At 31.9% G+C, this 19,870-nt stretch overlaps 1 protein-coding gene across 3 annotated transcripts in view; it reads left to right on the forward strand.

Moving 5' to 3' along the window:
- The window catches only part of LOC118204406 (putative transcription factor Ken), a 44,465-nt gene that overhangs the window by 17,037 nt on the left and 7,558 nt on the right, over positions 1-19,870 (forward strand). Inside the window, exons 4-5 of one of the 3 annotated variants that reach the window (XM_085818208.1) lie at positions 4,987-5,058; positions 11,833-12,064. Coding sequence is in view for 1 of the 3 variants with exons in the window: in XM_085818209.1 (XP_085674335.1) it covers positions 4,987-5,058; positions 5,771-5,857 (159 nt within the window). In the remaining 2 variants the exon portion in view is untranslated. Of the gene's footprint in view, positions 1-4,986; positions 5,059-5,770; positions 5,936-8,309; positions 8,532-11,832; positions 12,065-19,870 lie in introns of those variants that run through there. The other 2 variants (XM_085818209.1, XM_085818207.1) reach the window with 2 other exon arrangements.

The following is a 19,870-nucleotide window of genomic DNA, read 5'->3' on the forward strand; positions in this document are numbered from 1 at the left end:
TGGGATAACTATTTCTACGGAATTTTCCTCTTCAGACACAGAGCGAGTCTCCTGTTCCACGAAATTAACTTTCCCCGAGTATTCGTTTTTTCCACTAAAATCGAACTTATCTTTTTCATATTTAATATTTCTTGCCTCACAATACTTTTCAATATCATTATAGGATCTAAAACGGGTGTCTGTTCCCTCTACATAATAATATATGTCTGTACGTGTTCCATCTGGCCTTTTAACTGCTTTTCTTTGCCAGTTTAAGTCTGATACTTCTTTCGGAGTAGATTTGTCATCTGACAACTTTATTTCTTCTCTAGAAATTTCCTGTTCTTCATCTGATTCTACTAATAGCTCAGAATCCTCTAGTCTTTTAAATTTAGGTTTAGATTTCTGTTCCAGGATGCCATTTGCTGCATACAGTTTTTCATCGAACTTCACATTACAGGTTTCTGTTAATTTGCGTTGTTCTGGCAGCCATATCCTATAACCTCTAGTTTCCTTCGCATATCCTACCATGATTCCTTCTTTGCACCTCATTTCTAATTTATTCCTAATCTGTTTTGGCACGCCAACATAGGCTTTACAACCAAATACTTTAAAATAAACAACACTGGGTTTTCTATTTAGGAACTTTTCATAAGGGGTTCGGTTGCTTTTATGACATACTCTGTTCCACGTATGTACGAAACAGCCAAGAGCTTCTGCCCACCATTCTTTTCCCATTTTACTGTCATTAAGCATAGCTTTAACTGCGTCTAATGCCGTTCGGTTAAAACGTTCACACACACCGTTCTCTTCTGGGCTGTACGCGTTCGTGCGTTCAACACTAATTCCATTTTCGGCTAAGTACCCTTCGAATTGCCTAGTACAGAATTCCCCACCATTATCAGTGCGTATACTTATTAATTTTCTATTTGTCAGTCTTTCCATTTGCCTATGATAATTCTTAAAGTTGTAGAACGATTCGTTTTTATTTTTCATACAATACACCGTTACTAATCCACTATAGTCATCTATAATAGCAAGAAAATATTTACTCCCACCCTTAGATGGAACTGGTAGTGGGCCACAAACGTCTAAATAAACCAACTGCAATGGTTTATCCGATCTCTTCGGAACAGATTTAAAAGTTATTCTACTAGATTTAGCAATACTACACGATTTACACCTCTCTATTGGTTTTTCAATTTCTGGTAACCCTTTCACGCTTTGATTCTTACTAGTTTTCTCAATATAATCAAAAGTTACGTGGCTAAATCTCCGATGCCATAGCATTGCATCGTCTATTTTATTTAACTTTCCAATTTCTGTACCGTAACCAGCTTCCCTTTTACCTGTTGCATATCTAAATGGTTTTACGTGATAAAGTCCGTCATATCGTTTAGCGTAGCATAATCTATCCCAATTATTAAAGTATATCCACATCTTCCCTTTTGAAATCACAAAATGAGCACCAGCCTTTTCTAACCTTGCTCCCGATAATAAATTTCTTCTTAGATTTGGATTATATAACACATTATCTAACTCAATCCAATTTATTCGATTGCCTACTTTTACTGCAAATTTGACAGTACCCTTTCCTAGTACTTTACTTTCACAATTTCCTACAGCTAAAGACATACGTATATCGTTTATTTCTTCGAAATTTGTCATTAAATTTCTATTATTACAGAAATGAGTTGTAGCTGCAGTATCTACGACCCAATTAAATTTATCTGCGTTACTTCCTTTATCTGTAGTTGTTACATAATTTTCTACTAACATTAATTCTTTATCTTTAAACTGTCCATTTTTATCGTCTATTTTAAACTTCTGATTTTTACTTACATTTTCTTTACATTGAGCAATTAAGTGCCCAAATTTATGACATCTGAAACAAGGTCCTATTCTCATATTCCCCATTTTTTTCTTAGATTTAGTTTTGTTTTCAACTTTATCTTTCCCTGAGTTTAAACTAACAGTATTAAACACGCTTACCTTGCTGTCTTCTAAATCGGCAATTACCTGGCGAAGTCGGCCCTCTTCCCTTACCAGCTCTTCAGCAATTCTTTCCAGCGTAAAATCTTCGTCCTTCCACCTATATATCAACTGTACAATGCCGGAGTATTCTTGGGGTAATCTCCTTATTGCCTGAAATCCTTTAAAAAGATCTGCCAAGTTGTGACCAGCTTCAGCCAACTTCTTTGCAGTCATTCTTATTCTTGCGATGAATAATCCTATTTCTTCATTTGGCGTATATCTAATACTAAAAGATTCATCCAGTAACTGAATTATCCTTGCTCTTGTTTTGGGTTCGAATTGCTTCTGTAGAACTTCCCACGCTTCTTTACCACTTGAACATTCTTGTATCAGCGGCCTGAACTCAGCTTTAATTCCGTAATATAATGTAGTGAAGGCTCTGTTCTCCCTCAGTGTGAACTCCTGAACTCCTGCTTTTCACGCTTTGTTGCACTTTTATCTAATTCTTCTTCTTTGTCCTCTATGAAGCTCCAACAATTTCTATCCAGTAACAGCATTTTCATGTCGACTTTCCATCGATCCCAGTTGTCATGGTTTAACAACTCAAAACCTTCAGGTAGTAATGACATCTTCAATTAAGTGTGAGCACAACGACTTAAACAAACTTCTAAGACAGGTCAGCTTCTTTTCGTGGATAACGGCCCTCTTCACCTACATTCCTTCAAAGCTGAGTTGAACTGGATGACTGATTAGCTGTTGACGCTGGGCCCATAACCCTGTTGGCAGTGGTGATAAAGGCAAAGCATGTTTTGCTTCCCTTAAAATAAAGCTAAGACTAAACTAAATAAAATCCTTGCTTTATTCCGTAAATAAAATAAAAGAGCTAACACTTTAGCCTTTACATTTAAAATCATTTAGTGAAAGCAAAGTAGCATTATGCTAACTCATAATAACACAAGAGAACAAGAACACCAAAAACACTATTTCGGCGATACCGGCGTACATATATATTATATTCGGCCAACCCGCCGATCTTGACGTCATCGGCCAATCAGCGGCAACCACGTTAGCTTACCGCCGATCGACCTCCGATCAAAATTTGCATGTGGAAAACTAAAGCCAACAAAAACTCAAAACTTTCTGCGCATGCGTCGCGTTTACGCATGCGCGTAAGACCTTTAGGGCTGCGAATATACATGTGCGCATGCGCATAATACGTTTACGCATGCGCGTTTAATGTATAACGGACGGTATAAGCTAAAATTATCTATTTCAGTTAATGTTGCAGATTGCGTTATTCTTTAATCTTCGAAATGGATCCGGCTTATTATTTTTTGCAGACTGTTAGAGCAATTTTATAAAAGTAAGCTTGAACTTCCGATTATGTCAAATAGAATTTCCGATATATATTTACTAATATGTAAAGGATCTACAAAGTGAAAGTATGTTTCGAAGTCCATTAAACAGAAAGTGGAATTGCTGCAAAAAAATGATAAAGGCATATCCTTTGATTATCTAATCATTAAGAAATATGTTTATCAATTTCACGCTGCTCTGCGGGGGAAGGGAAACGACACGGCGCGCAATGAATTGGAAGATGATCTGTCAGCACTATCCTTATCTTCAAAGCAGATTTTCTTTATTTTATTTGGCTTATAATTCTTTACTAAATGTAGTATTTCATCTCGATGTACTCGGTCTTTGATATGATTTAAATCAAGTTCCTCGTCATTATAATTCGCTTCCGATAGTGACTCAGAGGTTATTGAAAACAAAAAAATTTCGATTGACAAATTAGTCGGTATTCTCGACACAGCAATTATAGGGCTTGAACAGCGGAACTTTGTAACTAAACAAGAAATTATGTCTGTTTAATAGAATTAAAGAGAAAGTATTATCACATGAAACGAAGCAAATTAAACAACTTACATTGAAAGAAATGTTTAATAAAGTAAACAAATAAATATTTAGCTTTTTCTTTTTGTAAATTTTGATACCTTTTAGATCATAATTGCTCTTTATTTTATAAATTACGGTTTCATATTTTTAATTTTATAATTTCTGCTTGCCATCTTACCAGATTTAAACTGATGATCTATAATCCGGAATCGCCGAAGTCCCGACAAGTCCGGATTAACGACTTTTGACTGTATTATGCAGCAAGGACGATAAATACTTCAATAGAATAACAAAATGTAGCCCAATGAAGATTCAAGAAAAAGATTAAGAAATGCTCATGTTTTTTATTACATTGTTCCTTAAGCTAAAAAAAAATTTAGAACTACCGCGAGTGATTTGTTTTCTCATAAGCTCAAGATTTGATTATCTCTGAAAACAATCATCTTGCAGAGGTAAAATGGCAGTATCGAATTAAAAATTCTAGTGAATCCAAAGTAAAATGAAATAAGTTTTGTACACACACTGCAGTTAAAAAAAAAAAAGTTCTGGTTGGATAAAAATTCACTTGAGTTACATATGTGGCATTAAACTGGCATTTCAAGTTTAATAATTAAACGCAAAAACAAATTTAGATGGAAAAATCAAAATTTTATGCATGCACACACACATGCTGGGGGGAGGGTAAAGATGAAACTTACTGTTTATTTTTATTAACAACAATTTATCCTTGCACTGTAATATATAAGAATTATAACTATCTCTGCCATATTTACTAAATGGAAAAAATGAATAAAAGTTTAGATTAGGATATTTGAATACTGCAAAGAACATGAGGGCTATCTGCCTTCCCCTAAGGAAAAATGGCTCACATTTACGTTACACACAGGAAAAACCATACAGCCAGTACTTTCACCTATGATCAAACTTCCAGCATTCAGTAGTCTTAACTACTCAGCTACGTGTGGGACTAAATCAATAATCAGAATTAATATTTAGGTATTCTATGACTTGAACCTAAGTATAATATATAGTGTTCATTAAAATGTTTTAGGTAAATCTAATATATATATATATATATATAAACTTAAATGTTTCATTTACTGATATTTTATGTATGAAATATATGTCTTTTAGAAAAATTATGGGCTAGCCGTAAAGGTGGTTTTGTGGTTTTTCTGGATCCTAAATAGAATACCAGCCATAAAGGTAATTTTTATCTTTAGATAGTCAAGTCATTGTGTGCTTTTTCATAATCATTAAATGTTATGTTACAGAAATTTAGGTCAGTTATCTAATTTGTGTTTATATTGCTCAAATCTGTAAAGCTCAGTTAAAATTTTGATGTAAGCACAATATCAAGATACCACACTATCTTGAACTTTTAATTATATCAGTCTTTGGAAGTTTTAAGGTATTTATTTTTTAAATGTGCAAGTAGTAAACTAATACATATCCATGTCATAATACATTTTAAGCTAATAATGAAATGCAAGATCATCACAAAGAAATTGGATTATTTTTATAATTTAACTCAAACATTAAATCATTATTTAGCATTTTAATGTACATTTTTGAATAAGAAACTTGATTATACACAGATCTAATGCTTTTTTAGAATGAATTATAAATAATTAAGGACATCAGCATCTCCTCAGCTGGAAATGGAACCAAAATTAACGAAACCACGGCACTAACAATTCTGTTATTAAATCAGCTATTAAATAACAAATATAATTACTAATTTTTGAAAAATTTAAAGTGATTATAAAAATATTTCACATTATAATATAAATGTTTCTCCCTACAAAATGGCAAAAGCATTAAAATTATTGACTAGCTTTTAAACAATTAAGTACTATGTGACGTCATTAGATTATTTTGAAGCAGGAGGTGTGAAAAATGTACAATGTTCTCACAGGAACCCTGGAATTCTCGAATATACATCGAGTCTGTTTTCAATTACACCATGAAGACGTGTGGAAGGACAGGAGAAAATGCTTTATAACTATCTTACAAGTAAATGATCAACAAACATTTTGAAAGGAACAGAATACATCTACAAAGAATATATCAGGACAAACTGGTAATATTTGAGTTGATCTTCATTACTAAAATAACCTTAAAATACAAGTTCTAGTAACCCAGTAGGAACATTAAATCATTATTTACCATCTTAATGTACATTTTTTAAAAAGAAAATTAACTATACAGAAATCTAAAGCTTCCTTAGAATGAATTATAAATAGCTAAGGATGTCAGCATTTTCTCGATTAGCACAGGAACCCATAAATTCAAGAAATCAGTGTTACCTACTCTGCTATTAAATCAGTTGCATGTTAAAGTTTTAATCTTTAATTTGCACAGATTTAATCAATATATATATACTAATTTTTCAATAACTGGAATAAAATCTTTAAATCTGTTTATTTTTATGGAGTCAATCAACAGTTTTTTTTTATATTTCTTATATCAAGTGCCCAGAAAATATCCAGTATGATCATTATGTATTAGTTTCTATACTATATTAACTTATTAGTTGTATTTTGCTGTTTAACTTGAAGAGAAAAATTAAAAAATTAAAATAAATGATAATTAGCCTTTCATTTTTTAATTAATCTCAAATCAAACATAGTTCAGTTTGCTTTATAAATGAAGCTAGCTATTTAACAGAAAATTCTTCAGCAAAGCATGTGAGTGCTATTTGTCAAAAGGGAGGAGTGCTTTTGTGGAGGACTTTCTAGAGGAAACTGGTTGGTATCCAAGTTACACATTGGAAATTTGCAAAAATGCTCATGTAGCCAACCCTTTCGATTGGAATCCAACTCAAGTCAAACTATTAGTATTCAGTAACTTTAGTGCTTGGCCACTGATGGGATCCAAATCAAACATATGTTTAATTATTAAAATGAACTATTGAACAGAAAATTCTAAAAGAAACGATAATTACTTATCCAAAACAAAAGTAACATAAATTTATCCAAACCATTTTAATTTGCTAATTAAAGAAGATTTAAACTATTTATAATTTGCAATATCATTTCTTAATTTTTTACAAAGTTTAACCATATACAAAATGATACACCATTTACTTATTTAACTAATTATATGAGGTGCATAGAAATTTGATGAAAATCTCAATTATAAAGTATAATTTATATATCATAATGACAAGTTTACATAAGTAAGTTGAATCAAGGATATTTTGTTGTTGCATATCTGTTACTATATAAACACAGGCTAAAATTAAATTAAAATTATTAAACATTTATTATTATACTTGTTTTGTGTTATAAAAACCTGCTGAAATCGGTGTAGAGTAATAGCTATTCTGATCATTCACAATTTACGAATTTTATTTGAGAAAAGATAACGTATGTTAGAAAATAAAATTAGGACTAATATTTTGAAACTACATTTGTTCAAAGATTAATAATCCATGCTTCATATCGAAAGACTTTTGATGATCCTGATAAAAACTTAATTCAGGAAATACTGAAAAATTATTTCAGTGATACGAATTATCGTTATAGTATTAAGTGATTAAAAAATATTTCAGAGTATACTGTAAATGCTTCTCCTTATAAAATAGCGTTTAACACGTTAAAGCATTAAAATTAGTGATTAGCTTATGGAAAATTTCTGTCTGCATACGAAGAACAACGAACAAAAAATTTCAGTAAAGAACAAAGAAAATGCGCGAAGATCCCAAAATCACGACAAATTGGCGACATTTGAGTTGCTCTTCATTACTATGACAAACATAAAGTTCTTCTTCTAGTAACCCGGAGCCAAAACTCTTCATCCGAACGTCATGCGTGATTGACATTCATTATAACCAATGAGAGGGTGCCGTTTAGTGGGAGGAGCGAGAAGAGGTCCGGTTAATAACGTGTCCCTAAATTTAACTAATATATCAACATCATCAGAGTTGCCATATTCATAAACACAGTACTAGTGATAAAAAAATTCGACTTCTTGTAATTGTTCAGCAAATTTTCAAAAAATAAAGTAACGGTTTTGCCTTAACAAAACAAGAAAATTCATTATTTTAAATTGTCCCGAAATCAATCACGAAATTTCTTCATCAGTTCCAAATCATAGTGATCATTTTCATATTTTAATTCAAAATAAGAAAAAGGTAAAAATTTTTATTTAGAAGAAATATGATTACAGACATACATATTTTTGGGAAGGTTCTTATGAAAATATCTTCCCGAAAGTTCTTTGATGTGACGGCATTAACATTTAATACAACATTTAGTACAATCGGCTACAGTTCTCTAAATGTTAATTTAAATTTTATTATTATTAAATAAATTTATAAAATATAATAATTAAATTAAAAATTTCCATATTTTTAAAATAATAACTTTGAATGATAATGCATTCGAAGTGAAGCAAGTAGAAAACATTGTTGAAAACATGCAATTAATTATATTTAGAAAAATGGCAATAGCGGAATTGTTGAATTACAAAAGCGGAACGCGTAATTGTGCTAAAGTGTTTTCTATTATTGTGTGAAATTAGTGCGGTGTTCGGAATGTGTATTATGTATAGTAACATAACAAATAGAATAAATTTTATAGCTTCTCAACCAAATAAAAATTACGCAATTTTAGCGCATGTTATGTGTGGGGACGCAAAATGATTTTATTTCTAAAGTTAAGGCGTGTGTAAATGTAATTATTGCATTAACCTCTGGTGATTGTTATTAAGTACATTTTACTATAGATATTGAAGATTCTTTAGAAATGGTTATCTGGAGGGTGAGAGGTGTTGAGTGATCTGACTTAATTTCAAGATTAATTGCAATAAATCCACGGTTGATGTGTTTATCTTTTATGGATTAACTCAGTTTTCGAATTCATAAAAGATATTTTTGTCTACTCATGAGTACAAATTAGAAGACGAGAATCGTTAGAAAAATATGCTAGTTCGAAGTTAATTGCTGCTTTTATAGGTTATAATTTACTGGCAAAGGAAAAAACGAGTACTATAAACTGGAATTTTATTCATCTAGATTGAGAACTTAACTTTGCTTGGTTGTTTACTAAATAACTCGTTGCATTTACCTTTTTTTGCCCACTAGCGGCCGAGCGTTAAAGACGGTGAACACTGGTAGTTCGGTCCGAGGTTCGAATCCCGCGAACGGGCTGGCTGCATGGGTGTTTTCCTGGTTTTCCCCGTGTGTACGAGCCAGTTTGCCTTAGAAAGTCCTCCAGGAAGGCGTTCCTCCCTTTAGGCAGATAGCCTTCGTGTGCTTTGCCATAATTAAATAATCCAATCCAATCCTAAATAACTTTTACATTTTGTAACTAGTAAAAGAGATCTTATATATTTTGAAAGCTTTTTAACAGAATTTATAAATTATTAAGCTTACAGTATATTTGTTTTAATTTTTTCTTATGTCTAGCAGTTTGCATAATGTAAGAATATAGTAATGAATAATATTGTCAATTTAATAGTAAATATAATTCTTTTCTCTCTCTGAACTTCATAAATACTCTCTAATTCTGTATTTTAAAATGCTTAAGTAATTTCTTTGAAGCTTATTTTATAAAAATACCATCTGAATTAAGCATTTTTTTTAATTAGCAATCTATGAATTCATTTCAGTAACAATTTTTAGAATGGATTTCTTAATGTATGATTGTTTTATCTAAAACTGTGTAAATTTACTTAATTGCATGCTTTTTTAATGTGTAAGCTATTTGTAATAGGATAAAATTTACAAATATAATGATAAATAAATAATACTATATAAACTGTTAGGTATAAATAATAAGCTCAGTATTTTAAGTGATTGTGCAATCTAATAACTGACTAAAGTAGAAGTAAATATTAATTATAGGTATCTAACTTGATCTTATACTTTTAAGTGAAATCCAATTTTAGATTGATGTTGGCTTATTTACATTCTGAGAGAATCAGATATTCCTTTTTAAGCAGCACTCAGAATTTTTTTATATGAAAAAAAAATAGTTGTTAAAAATATATTTACAGGTCCCCCTTGGCAATTTTTGGCTGTATATGGATATGCCAAAAATCGGCACTGCACAAAGCCAAAATAACAAGTAAAAGAGTTGCACAAACTCGGTATTTATGTATACGTCGACGTATTTTCACTTAAAAAAACATTGGATAATTGCACAAACTTGGCATCGTGCACTCCCTTGACTTAGTTCATGTACACATTGATCTATTTTCACATAAAATCAAAGGAGCAGCCAATTCTGCACTACAGCCGAACAAAAAATATATCTCAATAAACTGCATTTTAAATAAAACAATGAAATGACATAAAAAAGAAATTCATCTTAGCACTACACAAAGGAAATATTCACTTACCTTATGTAGAAATTTCCATGTCTTCAGTCAAACAAAATTCCTTAACAGCATCCAAAAACTTCCTAAAATTATCTGAACTAGAATCTGTATACTAGTGTCGCCACATAAATTCACAAGAGTAAAAAATATTCTCCATAGTGCCTGTATCCTCTGACTTTCGACCATACACATTTCCTTCGTACAAACAAGGCACTTATAATGGCTACTAAGTAAACCTTTCATTTATACACTAGTTAATGCTTTTTTCCCTTTTCCAAATTGTACGGAAATTCAAATTAATCCTGCCACTTTACCGTGAAAATAACCTATGTACTTCCTAACCAACATGTTGTGCGCAAGCCCTTACAAAGCTTTTTCCATCATACAAATTTACCACAATCATGCAACCAATTAATCATAATAGGGTTTCTATAGCATTCAACTACTCAGGTCTACCATAAATGAAACAACAACTTAGCAATAATCCAAGGGACACCCTTAAATATACTCGAACGAAATAGTTTCATACTAAATACCTTCTGAAATGTTAAAAATCAAGTTCATGCTTGGGGAAAATTCTATCAAATTTTAAACTTTTTATCGATTTCTCTCTATCTTAACACTGAAATACTATCTGCCTTAAGAAATATGTGCTAATCTTTAGAATATGGTAACTGGTAGTTTGGTGACATTTTGGTAAGGCGATAAAGGTTACTAGCTAGGACTTTAGCAGTGTACATGGATAAAGTCAAGAGTGTGCGCAATACCATTTTTGTCCAATTCTGGGATGTTTTCTTAAGTGAAAATTGGTCGACGTGTACATGGATGATACCGTGTGTGTGCAATTCTTAAAAATGCTGCAAGCAGTGTTCAATTCTGCACTTTCTCCCAATTTCGCACCTAATCTTCATCATGATTAATCACTTTTGCTCCATAAAAGTTCTAGCATAAGCGTAATTCGGCTAGCAGATTGTTGAAAAACAATGTTGAGTTAAAAAAAAAAAAAAATGCCTTTTTGTGAAAACAAAATGGCGTCCAAAAAAAAAAAAAAAAAAAAAAAAAAAAAACTAGCAGGGTTGGTCGCCAAAAAATCGCCAAGTTACCATAATCCGAAGATTAACCGAGAGATGTCTTTAAACAGAAATTTTTAAGGGGAATTGACTCCTATTGCATTATGCAGATATAGAAAATTTATGTTTGGTTGATTATATCAAAGCACAATAGGGCTGTCTGCCTGAGGAGAGGAATGCCATTGTGGAGGTGGTTCTAAAAGAAACTGGCTGGTATGCACATTACACATGGGGGCAACCACGAAAACACCCATGCATCCAGCCCATTTTTCTGGAATTTAATCCAGGTCGGAACTGCCAGAGTTGAACAATTTTACTGCACAACTGTTGGTGGGCTATACATTTAGAAAACAATGAGTCGTGCATAATGTATTGAATTATTATGTAGTATACTTTATCTGTTTGGTTATTCTGCATTCATTTGAATGAACTGCAAATGGTATTAAATACATCTGTTGCTTATTTTAAGATGTGGTGAGAGCAGTGATAAGAGTATGATTTCATAAATTATCTCATATGATAATTTTCATGTCATAATGTGATAATTTGTTATGTGTGTTTCTAATTTTTCTCATTTTTACAGAAACAAAATATGTACAGTCTATATATCTGTTCTCAGTTTCTTAATTTCTTTCTTCCCCAAACTAAAATTTCATCTGAGAGGCCATTATTATGAAAGTGTGGATGATATCTTGAAAGTCATGATGGACCAGTTGAAGGTGATCATACATGATGATTTTCAATTTTGTTTCAATTGAAGTTGCATCTTCAGTAGAGTGTAAGAAACTGTTTCAGATATGATGTGATATGGATTTGTAAGTCTTGTAAGAGTTTTCTAGCAATTATCTTATTATTTTTGTACCTGACTTTATATAAAATGTTACAACAGTTCTAAAATTTACACTAATTACAAATTTTGTTCAGTTTTGGTGATGAGTAACTTTGTTTTAACATTATATGATGCCATCATTCTCTTGATTTTTTTTTTTTTTTTTAAGTGAAAATAGATCAATGTGTACATGGACACCAAGTTTGTCCAATTCTTTGAGTTGTTATTTTGGTTTTGTGTAATGGCTATCTTGAAATTATGCCTTGCTGGCCAATTGCCAAAAGGCACCCTGAAATATATTTTTACCACAGTAAGAACAGACATAAAAGTTAATATTTTTAAGAGAATGAATATGTTTATGAGTTGTTCACATTTGTAGTGGCTTGATGAATGCTGCAATACAATTAGTAGCTGTTTCGCATGTGTAGTATTTGTAGCTAAGTCACCTTTTTTTATTATTTTTTGTAATGAATGTTTACTTTAAACAATTTTGTATAACTCAACATAATGCTCAGAAGAATGTATTATATAGATATTATTTTATGAGACTAGAAGTGCTTTTTTTTAGTCCATTGCTAAATTCACTATCTCTCTCAATGTCCCTCATTTCAATACACTATTGATTTCATTCATGTGACAATTCCAAGGTCATGGATATTTCTTTTCCATTTCTTATTAACATTTTCATCTTATTATTATTTTTTGCCTCTCCTTATATTTCTGAAAAATCAGTGCCGCATCAATCCCCTTAAAATATTCCTTGAAACAGGGTGTTGTAAAGATTGATGATTTCACACAATTGGAGAAAATTTTGGAAACTGTGCAAACAGGAATCACAGAAACAAGAAATCTTTCTGATTTCTACCATGTCAGTTGAAGCTTTTAGTACATCTCTATGTTGTACAGATTCGAGCTTGTGCTGTCGTAGAAGAAGATTGTTTTCGTCTCATCTGCTGTTCCTGGTATAGATTACTGTTTGCTTTGCTTCGCTTCCTCCTTCTGGTTGATTCAACGCACACCTGCCTTTATACATCTGGATATCAGCATCACATCTGCCGTTCTACATTTGGATTACAGCTGCTGTGCCTGCTTCCCGGCAAGTATAAGTCGTTACGTGTTCTGTCCAAGCCGCAGCGTCGACTGCAGTCAGAGGTCTCACGAGAAATTCATTTGCAAGGCTGCTTTGAAGGATACAGACTACAAATTGAACCCCCTGATGCTGACTCGCCACTTTATTCACAAAGTCATAGAAGAAACGCATCTTAAAGCCCATACATTTCTTCTGCCTGTAGAAAAAGTGATTAAAATCATAATCAGAAGCCTACCAGTGACCATAAACACCAACTAACAAACCAAGGCTTTGCCATTAATCATATCACAATCATGAGAAACAGAAAGGTTTCTTACTTCATCTTCCTAAGACTGAAGCATCAAGAAACATTTATCACATCAAGCACATCAGATATATGATTGTCACTGCTGAAACCTTAAAATGGAGACCTGTCTTCCACAATGTTATTGTTGCCAGCAATACTTCTACAGCTCACTTTTATGTACTTATGACTGGGTTTGTGTGCATTGTAGAAATCATGAACCTAAAAACTGCCCACTTGACAAAGATAAGCCTGCCACTTGCTGTCATTGTGGTGGCTCATATCCAACTAACTTCTCCCAGTGTCCAGCCAGACCACAACAAACCAACCAGAAGTTCATACCCAGCAATTCACCAACCAAAAAATCCTTGGAATTTACAAGACAACAACTTTCCACCTCTCAACAAAGAAATGTGTTCTCCAGAGCCTGAAAATACTAAGAACCCAACCACAAGCTCCACTTTTTCAGAATTACTTAATTCGGGTTCATTAAAAACAATATGGACTGTTATAGAAAGCCTCAAAACTATGAAAAAACAAATCTCGCCTATAGACAAAATAGGCGCAATTGTGGGCATTCTTGACAAAATTATTAATTGTATTAATCTGAGGAACATCAAAATTCTTTCATGGAATGCTAATGGCCTATTTAACAAAAAAGACGAATTTGGTGATCTTCTGGAACTCGAACCTAATGTAATTCTTATACAGAAAACGCATTTGAAATCTAAAAGTGCTTTATGCTAACTATTCTACTTATCATGAGGATTGAGAAACCAGATGTGGTGGTGGAATCATCACTTTTTTTAAAAGGAGCATCCAACATCAACTGTAACAAAAATTTTCTACCTCTTTTGAAAGCAATACTATCAAAATTCACACTGTGTAAAAAAAATTCATTATCTCTAATATCTATATACCTCCTAATAATAGTCCAACCATTTCTAAAATTGAACGGCTACTGGATTTTAACTCACCTGCTTTAATTGGAGGAGATTTTAACACTAAGCATCAATGCTGGAATCAAGAAGCTAGCAATAGAAAAGGATAAAAAAATTTTAGCATGATTCAAAACAAAAATTATACCATTCATGCCGCTGATCAACCTACGCATTTCAGCTATAATAGTTCTTCTATTATTTACTTTTTTTATCCAACAACCTCAACTATAATTGCCAAATTTCTGTTATTTCCAGCTCTCTCAACTCACCATAATCCCATCACTCTTGAAATCAACATAAATAGTTACTTACTTTCACTGGGCAGAAGTATTGGTACACAATACTGGAAAAAATCATTTCAAATAACATTTTGTGGAAATCCCAGAATCAGCAATGAAGACGGTATTGAGTCTGAAATCAAGAAGTTTACCACCTATATTCAACATGCTATCTCTACCAATAAATAATGCTGTGCTTATGGCTCTGAACTGGTTCAGAGCTAATGCTAGGCATTTTGCCACCCAGTGTAACCTTAGCAGATCATAAATTTTGGTTAAAAATTTTGATGTTTCTAAATTCTGCTGCCTAGTACCTCCCATAAATTCTGAAACTTTTAACCATTCCAGAATTTTTCTGCTTGGTATTCCTGTGAATTCTAAAAATTTTGCAGCCTTTAAATTCTGCTACTTAGTGCGGCCGCAGTGGCCCTGACTGATTTAATCACGTTAAGTCAGGACTGTGAAATAGTTGGTCAATGAAAAAAGTGTTTAACAGGATTTCTCATAAAAAATGTGCTTGTCAAGCATTCAGAAAAATAAAAAGGAAGAATTATGCCAGATAATTTAAAAGGGTGAGATTATTTTACTACCTCTCACGAATCTATACATGAGGATAGGAAGTAGATTTCATTTCAAATATCTGATAGAGTTTTCAATGCATAAGCATGAATTAGAATCTACACAACACATTTTTACTATTTTTGGTGTGATATCGGTATGTCTGTGTGTGTGACAATTTTTTTGTCTGTGATAACATTTACAAAAATCTGTATTTTTTGTATTTAAAATTTCTGTGGTCATATAAAGACTTGATTAGATTTTGGGTAAAATTGTACAAGTGGAACTCGTGCTTCACTTAAAGTTTTTAATAAAAAAACTATAGTCAAATATATATTACATTTATAAGCATTAAATATATACTTGGAATTATGCTAATTGGAGTGAGAATAAACTCATTATCAAAATGAGGTCTTGTAATGAAGCAATTAAATGTATTACCCTCAATTCTCGATTTTGTACGCATTTCGCTTTTATGTCGAATCACTTTTCAAATAAAGATGCTTTCACCAAGATAAAGATGCTTTGTTATTGCTGTATATTGTTGTTAAAGAAATAATACAGTGAATATATAAAAAAAATGCTGATTTTCAAGATTTTGTTGTTGAATTTTATGTGGCATAAGTACAAAAAAATTATCATAGTTAATAAAATTTAAATAAAGTTAAAAGACGAACAAAGAAGTTGTGGTCAGTATAAGCGGACCAACTTCAGACTGACAGACTTGACCAACTTCTGACTAAGAAAATTGAACAGTTGTACCATAAACTGATAAAAAAACAGAAAAAAAAATTATAGCAATACTTAACACTGTCTCAGAAATTTTAAAGATATGCTGCTTAAAAATTTTGAAATTGTTAAGTCATTGATTTGTGAATCCAAAACATTATACAATTGATGCAATATTTTCAGATCTAAGCATGAGGAAGAATGTGTACATCAGCACGTATAGTTATCATTGTCCATTCTGTGGAATAGTATAAAATGAATAGTGTTTATAATTGAGTCATAAAATTTATAAACAAATTAGATTTTATTATCAAACAGTCAACCAGAAGTAGTCTATAAATGGTTAATTGATACACACATTTAAAGGCTGAACTAATGTTGTTAATCTGCCTGGAATAAGTGCCATGTCTGTATTACGCTCTTTCAACAATTTCTTCATATAATCCATTAGATGGGATCTGAACATACTAAAAGACTTCCTGGATTCCTTATTGTAACAGAATGCTTTTCCCAAACATTTCTTATCTGACATCGTGCTCAACAGTTTCTTATCTAACAGTGTGCTCAACAGTCTCATGCTGTTTTTGTTCATACATCCTTTCTCATGAACATAAAACTCCAATTGGGAAATTGCATTTCGGCATCATATTTCATTTAAATGTAACTATAGGTTTTAATTTTGTACCATCAGCTAAGAAGGAAAACACTATGGTGAGGTGAGATTTTTCATGATGTGTTATTGTTATGTGAACTATTTTTGTTCCTTTCACATCAGTTGTTTTTATTTCCTATCATATTAAACATTACTGGAATTTCATCTATATTTCCAATATGTGACGATAATATTTTTTTGCCTTTGTAGGTCAACAACTACTTCTGGAAACTAATCAATTTATTATCCAAATCTTTCAAAAGCCTTTGCGAAACTTTTGTTTTTTCTCGTAGAACTAAATTATTCCATGGCATAAATTGACTACACCAGCTCAAAGTTGCTTTAAAATTTTCACTTTCACATATTTTTTTTTTTTTTTTTTTTTGCCCATTTACACCGTTTCTTGTTACAGCTAATCCATTCTGGTGATTTTCTAGGATCCAGTTTGCAACACTTTCTTCTAGGATAGGCCATTTTATTACTTCTTTATGCAACGCATTTTTATACTTGGCCATAATTATTGTGGTCATTTTTCTTCCACTAACGTGTCTAGCTTTCACCAACACCAATCATCCTTGCTGCTGCACGATTTCCATTTTCTTTCGTAAAATGATTAGCTTTGCATTTGAAACCCAAACTTCTTTTTTTTTTTTTTTTGCTTATTTTCGCAGGAGCCATATTTACTATTAAAAGGAACACTAGATCAACTGCATTTCAACTGAAGTACCGTAATTTCCGGAAGAAACACCATGGCGTTTACGTGTTTAAAACTTAAATTTTCAGCGGGTGCGGTGTTTCTACCCATGCGGCGTTTTGGTGCACTAAAAATAAAATATTCCTTATAATGGTCATTGTACATAGTTTGGATGGCCTTGTAATTGTGCATAGACTGGTGCTGTTCCCACATAAAAGACCACTCAGTTGCTTTTTGCGAACGTTATTTTGTTTACATTTTTTCCCTTGAACAGACCTACATGCCTTATTCACCCTAAACCAGATCTCAGAACAATAACATTCTTCCCCCTTTCAAATCAACATTCTCATCAGTTTGAATAATCTCTCTCCTCTGCAATTTTTTTCAAAGGGGGACACGACTCCACCTGCCTCGCCTCCCAATAACGAACTCTGATGTATTTTCCCTTCAGCATGAATGTATTTTTCTTGGCATTCTGCCAAATACAGATCCCATCAGTTTGGGTACAAGTACTTGTTGGATAGTTTTTAAGTAAGAAGGGAGCGGAAAATTTTTTAAAATGTCTCTAAACGGCACAGAAGCTATACATTTCTTACCTTTAATTTATTTTTGAGTTATGGTTTCATTTCATGCATTTTTCTTAACTGGTATGTCAGATATCAGGACTGAGTTTTTGCATCTATACGGCCCATGACGATGTCACGCGCAATTTAATCTATTGCGGCGTTTCTGTGTAATTTTAATTTTTTTCCCGCCATTTTTCTCGAGTGCGCCGTTTATGCTGATTCGGCCTTTCTTCCGGAAATTACGGTAAATGCAATTTACCAAAGTCTTCGATTTTTCATTTCAAAATCATGGCTTCAAATGACAAATGAGAAAGAAAATCATCTAACTCCTAATTCTAATTCCAAATTCATTCAGGTTGAAAGTGCATGCTTACTCCAAATTATACCCCCCTCTTCTCAAAACCCTACAATAGCATTCCTTTGGTTGCATGCATTGGATACAATCCATTCTCTTTGCAGGAATATTTACTTCCGTACACCCACACACCTATTGTTCCCTTTATTGCTCATCAATTTAGTATATCATTGTTCGAAAGGATAGGACAAATCTTCGATTTAGTGACCTAAAAAGATAAGAGCATTGCACATGTATCTTTCAGATTTCTTCATTAAGAAAAGGGTACGCATTATACACCAAATATTTGTAAACTTTAAGACATGTAATCATATAGGTGTGTGTTATGTGCCAGAATATACATTAATAAATGTCGTTTAATTCAGAAGAAAAATTATTTAGAAAATATAAAAAGTAATAAAAGTGAATTTAATTATTGTGTTTTCCATGAAAAAAGGGTAACTTTGCAAGAGGTATTAGCCCTTTTCATAGAATTAAACGAACGGTTTTTGAGATCTGATCCTTTTTTGTCTGTCTCATATATCTGAATGAAATTCAATTTAATTTCATTAATTCAATTTATTTTCAAATATATGAAACAATTTAATGGTTTTAAATCAATATTTATTTGGACTATGTTAGTCTGATGAACTGTGCAAGAAAAATGAAACACAGTCATATCTCGGCAGTTGGTGATTCTATCGAGAAGGGTTAGTTGACCGTAAGGGAATTTCTTTCTTATATTTGAAAATAAATTGAATTTATTAAATTGAAATATTTATTTGGAATGTATTGAATTTCATTCAAATACATGAGAAGGGGGAAACATGATCTAATCTCAACAGTTGTTGGTTATTCTATTGAAAAGGGTTAATTCCCTTGAAAAGTCGGCCTTTTTCTATGGAATGAACAATAATTAAATTAGTTTTTACTACTTTTTATATAATTTTTATATTTTTTAAACGATTTTTTTTCTCCCGAATTAAGTGACAGCTATTACTAAGTTTTATAAATGCAATAGTTAAAACTCTTCATTTTCCAGATATTTCCTCTTTATTAAGTTTTATAATTACAATAAATTGTAATCTACTTTTTCCTAGCAGATAATATTGTAAATCATTTAATTAAAAGCTCTATATGTAAACAGCAAAGCTTACTATCATGGTCAGTCTAATATTTCTGTATTTTCAATGACAAACATTTTTACTCTTAACATTGTAATAAACTGGTATAATAAGTGTGTCTGACCTTGAAGAACTACATTGTAATCTTATAGATTTTTGATATATAATAAAGACAGTCAGAAATGCAGGCATTAACTAGTTGACAAAGTGAGGGAGAGAATTTGACATATTCAAGATGAAAGCTTCATTCAAAATGATTTAGTTCAGATTTGTCCACATTGGTTAATATTAAATTTTGATTTCTGAATTTGAAATAGTGTTTGGTTGAAGCTTTGTGTAAGTATTTGCATCATGAGTATTGTATAAGAATCATATGACATGGATTAATTTTGAAATGATGCAGTTTAGAGTGATTTGTGATGTAGCTTAGAGCAATTACTATTTTTAAAACAGAAAGAGGGAATAGCCAAATTAAAATGGAGAGTTAAGTTGTTAAGTTACTATTAAAAATTAAAGTTAATATTTTGATCTACATATTTTTTG

The sequence above is a fragment of the Stegodyphus dumicola genome, chromosome 6 (genome assembly GCF_044657685.1).
Source record: "Stegodyphus dumicola isolate Sdum_Otavi_A_Nest chromosome 6, ASM4465768v1".
Taxonomy (NCBI): domain Eukaryota; kingdom Metazoa; phylum Arthropoda; class Arachnida; order Araneae; family Eresidae; genus Stegodyphus; species Stegodyphus dumicola.